Below are 12,984 nucleotides of genomic sequence, written 5' to 3'. Positions count from 1 at the left end.
CCTTAGGTGGGAGGGGCAGAGCCCCCTGCTCGCTGTCAGTCAAACTCAGTCTGTCTCTACCTGTGTAGGATGCAGATTTAACCCAGGTTTGGTGACATTGGGCGTATTTTTACGAAACAGAATTTAGCCCACTGGTCCAGGTTAAGTCCAGTAGTCTCAGAACTTCCTTTAGCTTTACTTTTCCTTCATTGTTCTTTAAATGTATTTTTCTTTGGGGTTGTAATTATCTAAAAGGGATTGTTTGCTCAGTTTCAGGTGGCTGACTGGCTGCCTCATTTATCAGCTTTTGACGTAGTATAACTGCTTCGGATCACAACACTAGACGATGAGCAGTAATTAACGGGAAAGATCCCTCATTACATTTTTTTGTGGAAAAAAATCTCAAATGAATTTTATACTCATTCCTCAGTAATGCATAGTAGTGCATATTAATATAAAATCACCTCATAGGAGCTCTGCAACTCTGCATCCGGACATTCTTTTATTATTTTCCAAAGCTGGACGTTAAGATGTCAAGATTGAGTCTTGTGTTTGCTTCCTACAGTGATCGGTCGGAGGTGCATACAAGTCAAAACCAAACAGGGTTTTGTTAATACAAAGCCTACAACAGCCCGTCTCTGCACCTTAAAACTTGGAAAGAAGGGTTCTTAGCACATAGCAGGACACGTTGGCTACATTTAAAGGGACAGTGTGTTGGATTCGGTGACATCTAGTGGTGTGGTTGCAGATTGCAACCGACTGAACATCCCTCCGCTCGCTCCTCCCTTTTCACTACAGTGGTAACGTCAGCCGCAGAGAGCAAAACTGTGGTAACGCCGGAAGTCAGGCGGCGGCTGCCGGTGCCGCGGTTTTGCACTCTGCGGCTCACGTCCTGCCCCATACGTAGATATAAAAGGCTCATTCTAAGCTGACGAAAACACAACGGTTCGTAGTTTCAGGTGATTATGCACTAATGAAAACATAGGCACCCCATATAGCTAGCTGTATTCTTGTTCGGGATCTCACGCGTTCCTGCCCCTCCTTCGGGTTGTAGCAAGTTCAGAGAGGGCACTGCGTGACGCGGTGGAACAATGTGTCGTAATCCTGGTTTGTAAGCACCCACATGCCCTCACCTGTCCTCCCCCCTGTTCACACGCGGGCCTCATTACCGCAACAACCTCTTAAATTGCTTTGTCTCCCGTCTCGTCTCCCTTCCTTTTTTCCTCCCGTCTGTCTTCTGTGTGTTTGTTTCGCTTTGCTGTGCCGCTCATTTCCACACTCTTTCCCCTCCATGCTTTGACATGGCAGGCATCTGGAATTTCCAGCCCCATAACCCCCCCCCCACACACACACACACACCCATCAAAAATTCATAGAACCGGGCAAACAGACATGTTGAAGCTGCGAGAAGAGGCGGGCGACACACCAACTCTCCCGTCAATCCCTCCCTTTCTCTCTCTCGTTTTCCTGTCTCCCTTCATCTTTCCCTGGCTCGATCTCTCTCTTTACGTCGCCCGCTCTCCCTCTCTCGCCTCACATTTCATCTCCTTCTACCTCCCCTCCCACCCTCTTTCTCACTCCCTTTCATCTCTCTATCACCCCCTCTGTCACCGTGGCAATTTTCTCCCATCATGGCAGGCGTGCAACTGCTGTCCTCTCTCCCGCTCTCTCTTCCCTTTCGCTCCCCCCCTCCCTCCTGCTCTTGTCGCTGTTTGACACTGTCAACAAGCAGGTGGAGGTGGCTGTTATTGTTGATGCCTCTGCAGAGGTTCCAGGTAATGAATAAAAGAGAGATGGAGGGAGAAGGAGAGAGAGAGAGAGAGAGAGACGACAGAGACAGAGATAGGAAAGGGGGGAAGACAGGTGTGGGGTGTTGGCAGGTTCCCCTGCATTACACAGCAGCTTGACTGTGTCACCCGTGTTTATTCTCTTTGTTGGTGGAGGTGAGGCCCGCTGTTCAGCTTACACACACACACACACACACACACATAGTGGCAAGACAATATACAGACGCAAACACAGATCCACGGGTACACACACACACACAGCACAAAAGCAGTAATGACACGTTTTTACAGACATGTTCACCAAAGACATTTAATACATTCACATACACAGACTCCTGTATGTACACTACTACACATGCACGCTCTCACAAGCGCTAGCTACTCACCTCAGATACTAATGACAAGTAAAATGACAACTATTAACTGATAATATTCTCATTAATTTGTTGCAGAGAAATGATAAACCAAACATTTGCTTTCCTAAAGTTCAAATCCTGTGTCTCTATTAATAGTACATTTACCTTTTGGTATATGCCAAATATATGAATATATATATATATATATATATATAAGTTATGACATTGAAATACTTGTGATGACTCATCTTGAATTTAAAAGCGTGAAAATGTATCCAATCACATGTGAGTTGGGGCTATTAGCTAACTGATACCAGTTAACTTGTAAACCAGGCGGCAACCAATCAAAAGTAAAGCCAATGCAGAGGTGCCTTAAACTTGCATTCTTTCTAATGGCCAGCAGGGGGCGAATCCTCTGGTTGCAAAAATAAGTCTGCTTGTATAGAAGTCTATGAGAAAATGACTCTCCTTCTCACTTGATTTATTACATCAGTAAACACGTTTACGGTCTCAACTCTAGTTTGAAGTCTTCTTCAAGACAGCGTGATGTTCATTTAGGAAATGATGGTCCATTTTGTGTCAAACAGACCATAAAGTGTGCTTTAGGGGCGGGGCTAACTTCTGGTTTACAGGTCGCTACCACGGCATCTGGATGCTGTCCATGTTTTAGTTTTCTAACTTAAACCCTTTCACAGTGTGTTTTTTGTTCATACAAGTGTCACATTTCCGTCGCCTTAAAAATGTCTTAGCTCCACCCTCTCGTGTCACTTCTGGTTGCAAAAGCTGGTGACGGACATAATGCCAAACTCGAGGCTTAAAAATCGTACTCCACAGATTTCAAGTTCATATGGGCACCTGAGTACAGCTGTTTAGTAGAACTCCACTGACCTTTCTTTGTGAAATCAGTGGAGTTCCTCTTTTAAATCCATGGACTTTGCGCCCAAGAAGCTGAAAGACCAAGTGATATTGTGTAAGAACATGAATGACACTCCACATCACCAAATGTGTCAAAGGGAAAATACACTTTCCCAGAGCGTCCATCCCTCTGTCTCATCATCCATTCCTCCCTGTCTCTGAGCAGCTATGCATTACGTTCCTCCCTGTCTCATATTTTCCTGGCCTTGCTCCTGTGCGCCACTTTGTAAAATCTTCTCCCCGATAAGTGACATATAAATAAGGCTTCTTATTCTTATCATCCACCCATCCAGCCATTGAAAAAGGAAATCCCTTGTCTACCAAGGCATGCTGTCAGATTAGAGGTCACGCTCAATTCCGTGTCCGAGAGGGTCTGGAGTGCTAACAGGGTCTCAAAGCAAACATGACAACCCTGTCTCGCTTTGTCAACCCGCCGAGGCCACCGCGACGCTTCGGGTAGCTCGGAGAGAAGTATCTCTGCGTTCGGGGGAGAGAGAGAGAGAGAGAGAGAGAGGCTGAGGGAGGGAGAGAAGGACGGGGAGAAAGACAGAGACTAAGACAAATTCCAATCAATCATTTTGATATGGCAATAAAGTATTGAATGCTTAATCTTCAGAGAGAGAGAGAGAGATAATGGAGAAAGACAAGGGGGAGAAGGCAACAAAAAGGAAGGAACAACAGATCAATTGAGAATGAAGAGGGGGAGAAAATGAAAAGAATCAGATTAACGTGTCAGAAAAAGAGGTCGTAAATAAAGCAACTTGTGAATTGAATGTGTCGGTTTTATTGGAAGAATAGTGGCCAGTTGATACATTTTTGACTTCCTATCATTCTTCGTCTGTAATCTAAAATGTCACACGAACACACGCACCTATGTGTCCCTCTACTGGCAACTGCTGGAACATATTCTCTATTTCATGTCGAAGCGACCGCAGGCCGACCGCACCGACAAATCAAATCACCGCAGAATCAGTTCTTTCCTGCTTTTGCCGCCGCAACCAAGGATACGTGTGACGTGACAAATGTGGAGAATGATTTCCTCGGCGGAGGAATACCCAGCTGGTGTTCTTGGTGATCCTGACATCTGCAGCAATGTTTTCAATTACCATAAGAAATGGAGTGGCGGGAGATGGACGGATGGATGAGAGGGAAAATCAAATCTAGTATAATTAGTAAAAGACCCTGATACCGCGTGATTTCCAACTATTTCTGGGGCTGCCGAATACGCCTTCCAAAAGAAATTATGAAATATTGCAAGAACAGCTTCAACAATGCCTTACATAACATAACAAACCCACTGAATTGTACATTTGTCTTCTTTATGTATTGCAGTAAGAACCTTTCACCCAAGGATGGAGCAGCCACTCCAGGAACCCCGAAGGTGAGCCCAACCTCGATTTCTTCTCGTGTAATAGCGTGTCTGTGTTTGGAAAATGACCTTTTCCTTCAGGCCGACATCAAGTAAGCATCACATGCAAGAAGACAAAGGAAGATTTTCAAAGTTTGAATACGAAATAAGATGTGTGCAATGTTAGATTTGACAACATTGTGACTCTTTTTCAATGGTAGGTTCTTTACTGTCCGTGTATCAGAGCTGTTACTCCGACGCCTCTGTTCCTCTCTGCTGCACTAAGGGGAAATCAGCTGTACTGTGGGGCCTCTGTCTCATATCTTTACACACAGAAGTACCAGTCTCCCGTGGTCCAACAGGCAGCGGAGCCAAGAGGCACTGTACTGTGATTGTTCCAATTAGAGAGGCCGACAAGACAGATAGTGGGAAGACAGATTCATGATTCCATCAAGTGGGCATTCCCTTATAGCGTCTGCATCCACTGACTCATCTGAACACATCACCAGCTGCCTGACGAAGAAAAGAAGACCTTTCTATGTCCTTCATATAATGTCTAGATAGTACATTTAAAGCTGCAGTTGGTAAATTTAATAAAAATAACTTTTTGAGGGCATATTTGCTCAAACATCCTGACAGCTGTGCCAGAGACAGTTCCTCCACCTACCCTTAGTGCTCCTAAATTTCAATCAAGCAACGTAATCCAACATGGCTGAAAACATGCAATTGACCCTTTGCTAAGCCCCGCCCCCTGCTACTATCCACGCACCGTGTATCTACATCACCACGGAGCCCACGCGGTCACTAACTGCACTCCCTGAAGCAGCATGTGCATACATTCAGTATACCTTCAGTAACTAGCGCGGCATAGACGCGCTAATGCTACTCAGTGATGTGCTAACGTTCTCTACTGACGTTAGCTCCATGAGTTTTTACGAAGAAACACGACGTTTTACAAACGTATATATCTCCTTCCAACCTCTGTAACGAGTATCACCATCACACAACGTTTAACCATGACTGGCTCAGAATCCTCAAAACCAGCCTGAAAATGAAGACGATCTGAAACGATTGCGTGAAAGTCTACGAAGCAAAGCCGGATATTTTGTCGGACTCTGCTCGTAGCCAGCTAATGCTCCGCTATGATTGGCCAGCCTGCGTTTGACGGGCGGGACCTAGCGGAGGGTCACTTAAATAGTATATATAGTTCTACTCTGCTCTTCATTACTGGTAAGATGTGTTTCCTGAAAGCACCCCTAAAGCAATCAGGTGGAAGTCAGATGCCCCACTGCAGAATAGGTATATCCGACGTGCACATGAATGCAACATAAGAGCTCTAAAGCAATTCAGGGTATCCACTTTCATTCCCGCACACCTTTGGGTGCTGACCCCCGGCTTAGGGAGCGGCACTCACAGCGCTGTGGGTGGGCGCGTACTCGAGAATGGCAGGCGGAGCAGGGGTGAGCGCCGCATTGGCCTTCCCCTCTCCGGCCGTGACTGCGCATCTCACCGCTGTTGTTTAGTATTCAGCGGCAGGCCGTGGAGAATGGAGAGGGGGCCAGTCTGAAGCACCATGGGCCTGTTGTCGCTGTCTCCACCGCGGTATGCACCGCCCACCCCTGTTGGACAGGAGATTAACCCCGACGCCCCTCCTTACGGGGTGTTCGGAATACTCTGTGAACTCCTTGCTGAGCTAAAGGGAATTGGGTTCGACTGAAAACACGTGACGTCTGTTCGGCCACGCACATGTTGGATACTCGGACAGATTTGGACACATTGCCCCTCTTTATGTGTTAATAAACATGTTCGAAATTTTAATACGCAAATTCACAAAAAACACATTTTATTACAGTCTTTACCGTCAAATGTGAACTTCAAATGTCTGCGCCGTGAGGTATTAGTCCAGTTTACTCACCTTGAATGGAGCTTTAAACGCAGCTGATCTTTTTGCATGTTGATTTAATTGGTTGGTTTAAAAAGACCAAAACATTTCAATGGAAGATCTCCATTTATAATCTCTTCGTTGAATACCCGTTAAATGTCATATTCTAATGATAAAACTTGAGCATATTCCCAGAACGCACGCCCCCCCCTCCCCAGGTAAATGATATTCCTGACCTTTTTAAACCTGCGTAAAAGAGACGAAAGAAAAAAAAAAAGAAACACACACACACACACTCACACAGAGGCATAAACGCATCATGCATAATGTTCAATTTACTGTGGCAGCACTGGAGGTTGGTCATTTCTCACATATTATTATTAGATTACTGCTGTCGAGCACTTAAGCCTCTGCTCTGCCCCTTTCCGCTTGATTAATAGGAGACGACTGTAAATACAAATATTTCATAGCTGCCTTGTAAAAAAAATAAAATAAAGCAGCAGCACAGTCAAACATGGGAATACAAGCACACACACACACACACACACACACACACACAGCAAGAGCTCTGACTAAGCCTTGTAAAAAAAATAAAAGAAATAAAAGTGATATTGCTCCTTGTTCTCTGTCTTCACCATCATTATCTACTTTGTTCACTTGAGGAATTCCCTGGATTGTCTTTGTCACTGAGTGGGTTAGAAGAGGATATTGCTTTATCCGTGTGTGTGTGTGTGTGTGCGTGCGTGTGTGCGTGCGTGTGTGTGTGTCTGTGAGAGAGAAATAGAGTGTGTTTGTGTGTGTGTGCGCAAAGCATTGTGAGACCGATTTATGGACGGGCGCTGTCGCGTAATGTCAGACACTTATGGCTCCTCCTTTTCAGATGTTTACCCTTCCTCCTCCTCTTCGCCCCTTTCTTTTCAATCACTCGTTCTTCCCTAACTCCTCTTATCGTCCCATAAACATTAACTCTAATCAGTGGAAGGGAGTTTATAGACAAAGTCAGGCAGGTTACAGTCATCATCAATGACGTGGGGCTCCCAGCATCTGTGGCAAGAACGCTATTGAAATTCTCCCAAGGGTAAAGATTCCCCAGTCCCGGTGTTTTTTTTCTTCGCTGTGTAAAATCTGTCGTAATACAGAAATAAACTTTACATGTCAGACGAGAAATGAATTATTGTCATTTTTATATGTATTCATTTGATACAAACAACAAGGTCAAACATTTTTCGGTAGTTATACTTTTTTGCTTTGACTTTAGCACTTCCTTTCAGCTGCTTTCAATCTCTTACTCTTCCAATGACATTCCAACTGCTGCTCTTCAGCTGACACTTCTGCTTACATCGCCTTTCACCTATAATACACTTGAAGTGGTGCTAATTTCTTTTATGGTTTTGCACAGCGCCAGCACCTCAACTGACATTTCAACTCCTTTCAGTGCTTGGTCTTCACTTAAATCTCAACTGACACCCCGGTCAGAACTTACATTTAAATGAACACTTTCTTCAGAACAATGTATGATTTCCGAGTTGTTGCATTGAGTTTGCACGGACCTTAATGGCCGTGTTAAATCATTCGTGTGATCTTAGAGTCGAGCTAAGGTGTGGGTGGCGACGTGTGTTATCTCTCCAACTGTGAAATGCTATCTGTTTTCCTTACATCTGAATTTATTTTTTTGAAACAGCGTTACTCTTGCCCTGTTCATGTTTATTGATTGTTCCCATGCTGCAACTGTCAAGCACGGACAGGTTCTGCTGATAATATAACAAGATCATCTGCATATAGAAGACATTTTATTTATCTCTCTCTCTCTCTCTCTCTAGTCAATGCTGTTGTCGGTGCACATCAAGCGTGAGGGAGAGTCTCCCGTGGTCTCGCCGATGTCCTCCGAAGACGCCCACCACTCCGACAGATACCAGGTCACACTCTCTGACACACACACACACACACACACACACACACACAGAAGGGTCAGTCTAGATTGACACCATTCTGTCCTGTTTGTCCCAGATTATTTTCTAAAGATATGTGAAATTCCCTAATGCTGACAAATGCATAACAGTGTAGCAGCAGAGGATTATTGTAGATTTTGGTTTTTTGAATGCCGTCTCAGCAGTTCCGTTGACCAGCCAATCTCCTTAAATCTCAGATGTCTCGAAAACTCCCCCCCCTTCCCCCCCCCCTGACTGCTTTTATCTCTTAAATTCATCAAAGTTTGTTCGGGTAATTCTTTTGGCCATGATGTATCTCCGGGTTAAGTGGGTTTCCCCCCCTTACACCATAAAATAGGAACTATTAAGTCCACACAGACGTTACATCCATACGTTCAGGATGACACAGCTCATAAAGGCCTCATAGCTATAAAGCAGATTTTCTCATTAAGTGAAACTGCTGAAATCACCTTATATTATACAAATGATATAGTCAATGGGGACTCTTTTTACCACCCGATGGCAGACTCCGCCACCTCCTCCATGCCTGTCAGTCCGCCCTCCTTTCCTCTCCACCTCCTCCCTTCCTCCTCTAAAAAGGTTACCTATCCGCGGCCGTTCGGTGAGTGTATCATAATGATACGGTAGTCGTGGCCACGCCAGGAAAGTGGGCCGATAACTCAAGTGGCGGAAGGGAGGGTGAGGGGAGAGAGGGAAGGAGTGAGGAGACGGACGGAGGGCTAGAACAGAAGGAGAAGGCCTGACTGCTCGTCGGCTCTCGCTGATGGACGACGGGCGCCGACAGTGAGAGGGGCCGCCGCCCACTCACTGTTGCCGTGTCAACGAGAGGGCATCCATAACTGCGACTGGGGATGCTTTAGTCAGCACATAGCTAAAGACGCAGCGGCCTCGGGGTTTGAATCCCAGTAGACCTGAGGTGCACATTCTGCAAGAGACGGACGTGGAGATCTGACCTCACTGAATTTATTTCTCAGCGCGGTACTTTTAATGATGAGAGCATTATTCTAACCGATACAGGGGATTCACCCCGGGCCTCCTGAACTACCCAAGACCCCAAATGTTCCTCGTTCATTAGATAAATGTAGAATTTAATTGTTGCCAGTGGTGGAAAGTAACTGACTACATTTAATCAAGTGCTGTATTAGAGGACAATTTTTAAGGTACTTTTACACACTACTTTATACTTCTACCCTACTACCTTTCACTACATAGCTTACTTTGCAGATGTTGCATAAAAAACACCGGATAGAGTGAAAACAATGCTTTATTCAAGATTAAACATTACAGTGACATTCCAACTGTATTATAATAATGAGTACTCATACATTTGATAGTTTAAGTACATTTTGATGATAATATCTAGTTTTTACCCCATGTAGGATATTGAATGCAGGGCTTTTCCTTGTGATGGAGTATTCTTTCCAGTGTTGTTTTGCTGCTTTTATTAAATAATTGAGTACTTTTTCCAGCACTAGACAGATTTGATATTGCTGAATACACAGAAAATGCTGAACATAACTTACACGCCCCCGGGCAAAAAACATTGTTTTTCATGCACTGGTCAATTTCTAGATTTGGAATTATTTTGCCTCCATAACATGTCGTCTTTCTGACTGGTGGAGAAAAATCATCTAAAATGCACATTTATATTTTATTCCAGTACACTTTGAGTATTTGCGTCTGTAGATCTCTCCTAAATCCACCAAAAGTTAGCATTAAATAATGCTGTATTTGCATTTCAGAAAGCTTTTGATACAACAAAATAACTGGCTTAGTAATTATTGTTCCCCTATTAACTTGTAGTGTCTTGAAATAAAATGCAATTTTACAATGCATAGATTTAAAGGTTGTTTTCACAAAATTAGTTTTTCTCTTACTCTGAGAATCTTTACTTCAGTAGCACTTACAAAATCCAAACTTTCCATAGATTCCTATCTATATTCTCAAGATCTTTACCGAGGGGTTTGTTCATGTATCTTTCATGGCCTGATTTATAGAACGTTTCATCCCTAAAAACATGGCTAAAACAGATTTTATTACGGCTGTAGACTGTATTTTCTGATTGTCTTGTGGTTGATCTGGGATTAAAAGAGATATTCAAAAATCCCTCTGTAAAATTCTTTTGACTCTAAAATGTTAAGAAAATGAAACAAGAATTTTTAACATGGCTTTGTTGAATGTTCACATTTATGTCCTGTAAATGTATACCATAAGCACATGTTTAATAAGATAATGTATCATTTGCATATTCAAACATACATTTTCAGAAAACCTGTAATATTTAATGTAAGTAATCGACTGGCGAAGTTTCTTGGTGATATCTATTTACCCCATTCACCAGTAGTGTCTCCCCTTAAGAGTGAAAGAATGTTCACTAACGCCAAATCGTCAAGCTTCGTAACATCTCTGACGTGGTTTTATTCTTCGTATTATATTAACATCAGCAGTTAGTGGAGCATAGCTGTGCATCTTGTATGGTCCTGTGTGTAAAGCTCCAAACCCCATTAATCACATGCAGACCGTTTAATGAAACCCGTTGCTTCCCCCTAGCGGTTGACATCCGCAATGACAAGTGACGTTTCCCCACTTCCGTCTCTAGCGCGTCACGTGATCAAAACAAGCCAACATGGCGTCGGACACGAGCAGTATCTGCCGATACGAGCGCCACTTTCAATCCTTTCCCATCCGCGTTAAAAAATAGACACAAGCTCTGGTTCGCAGTGATGTACAGTGTCTGGAAACGCAGTCGGGTAGTTTTCAGCATTGAGTTTATGGCGAGTGTAGAATGAGCCATGAGTGACCCCCGACAGTCATGGAGGATGAGGAAAACAATAGAGAAGTAGGTTTGTTTACAATGCCCCGCTCTCAGCATCCACAGCAATCCCATTCCGAAAAGTTATTCTTGTGCTCGTGAACGTGTTGTGTTGTTTGTTTATTATCTAATGTGTATTTTCTCCCTCTCTTTTCCCCCTCTTCCCTTCTGCTTGCAGACATTTTTACGAGTTCGATCAAACAGGCAAACGAGATTGAATGGTATGTATACGCAGCGGTTCATCTCCCGAGTGCTTATTAATACACATTATATGTCGTTATTAAAAGTTTATTACTGTACTCAGGATGGTTTTTGCTCTTGGAAATTAGTTATTTTTAAATACAGATTTACTTGAATGTCAGAAAAACCGATTGGCTGTGGTAGGATAGATTGGAAAATACATTCAAATCGATATATGGTGATAATTAAGCTGACCAGTACAGTTCTATAAGTTCAATTTAAAATTAATGTTGAAAATGAAATAAATCTTCACCACAAATGAAGATATAATATCACTGGTGTCAAGGCACAGGGGACAAAGTAGCTGCCATGAAATGTGACTAAATGATCACGTGACGTTGATTTAATGCAACATATTCTACTGTATATGAGCTCGGGTGTCAGGTGACGTTCATCCATCCTCCCTCATCCCTGATGTCATGTGACAGTCACCCTGTGGCCCCTACACAGGGTTTAGTGTTGTGGTTTAGCTCTGAATAGCCCCAATGTGGAGCTTAAGCATCCGTGTTTCTGAAAAAATAGTCCCCCCGACAATCTGTGAAAAATCCATCGTGTTATTAAACAGCACTTTCATAAAAATGTCTGCATCTGTTGCACAAATTAAAAAGAAGTCAAACTTTGAATTCAGCTCCAGAGTATGGACATCATTTTTGTTTATTTTTTATTGTGCAGGGATAATAACAGAATCATTTTTTCATCCAGATGGTTGAACAGCCTCAAACAGTTTTTTTCCCCTGTTTTTTATTTTTTACTTTGGATTCTTAGCTCTGTGACTTGAATATTATAAAATATAATTAGGAACAAACTGGGACTAAGCAATGAGATGAGGACTCTTCTGATCAACACGCACCGGCTGACCGGGCCAGTGCTTTACGTTACCACACTGACGTGCCGCTGAAAAGTAGAATGATTCCATTCTGGCTCGTTGTCGTGGCTTAATTGGGACGCTTGGAATAGAATGCAGCCACCATTCATGTTGCTACCTGATGAATAAATGTCCTGCGTTTTCATGAGCCTGGTTCCACACTGGATTTCTAACATTATATTCAACACACGTGTTAGTTGACAGTGTTCCTTGAGCCATTCTTTTTTTAAAGTCACCTTTTTCTTTATTTTTTTTATCAAGGCACACTGAAGCAGTGTAAGCCAAGAAATTCAGATTAATACATCACCATATCAGTTGTTGTCTCTATTGCAAGAAGTTTAGTGTTTCTAGTCTTGAGGCGCCACACGGACGACTCCGCCTCTTTCAGTCAGAGCCTGTGAGGAGAGACTTAGTTTAAACTTCGCCCTCCATTACTGTCTCTCTGCCCTGATGTGGAACCAGGAATCATTCTCATGTGGGGCGGAACGGCTGATGGGGAGGGGGGGCAGAGATCCCTGCCGAACCTAATTAGCGGCCCTTTCCCATCTCTATTTAACAACGCTCCCCTCGATTAGCGTCAGGAGAGAATTGGCTAAGAGGAGGAGGAGGAGGAGGCCGTTTCCCTCCTTATGCCCCCCTCCCCCCTTCAGTTATGGCGTCTTGCCTTGTGTCCTCTCCCACCATCCCCTCGCCGCGGTGCCTCTTGGCCTCCCCCTTTGCTTTCCCGGCCAGCTAAAAATTAATGTCCCCGTGCGCCATTCGCAGTTAAGAAAAAACGACAGAGACTCGGGGCGCAGTGACGGCTGTTCTGCTCTGTTAAATTTCTAATTAAGTGCGTGTGTGGGGGGGGG

At 43.8% G+C, this 12,984-nt stretch overlaps 1 protein-coding gene across 3 annotated transcripts in view; it reads left to right on the top strand.

Moving 5' to 3' along the window:
* Positions 1-12,984, top strand: part of rnf220a (ring finger protein 220a) — a gene marked incomplete at its 5' end in the record, with an annotated part of 145,692 nt that overhangs the window by 108,526 nt on the left and 24,182 nt on the right. For all 3 annotated transcript variants that reach the window (XM_079173573.1, XM_079173574.1, XM_079173572.1), the window contains 3 exons: positions 4,370-4,418; positions 8,088-8,183; positions 11,207-11,249. In XM_079173573.1, coding sequence (XP_079029699.1) covers positions 4,370-4,418; positions 8,088-8,183; positions 11,207-11,249 — 188 coding nt within the window. The remainder of the gene's footprint in view (positions 1-4,369; positions 4,419-8,087; positions 8,184-11,206; positions 11,250-12,984) is intronic.

Source organism: Pholis gunnellus, assembly GCF_910591455.1.
Source record: "Pholis gunnellus genome assembly, chromosome: 14".
NCBI classification, from domain to species: Eukaryota; Metazoa; Chordata; class Actinopteri; order Perciformes; family Pholidae; genus Pholis; species Pholis gunnellus.
This window is presented reverse-complemented; position numbering and strand designations above follow the sequence as displayed.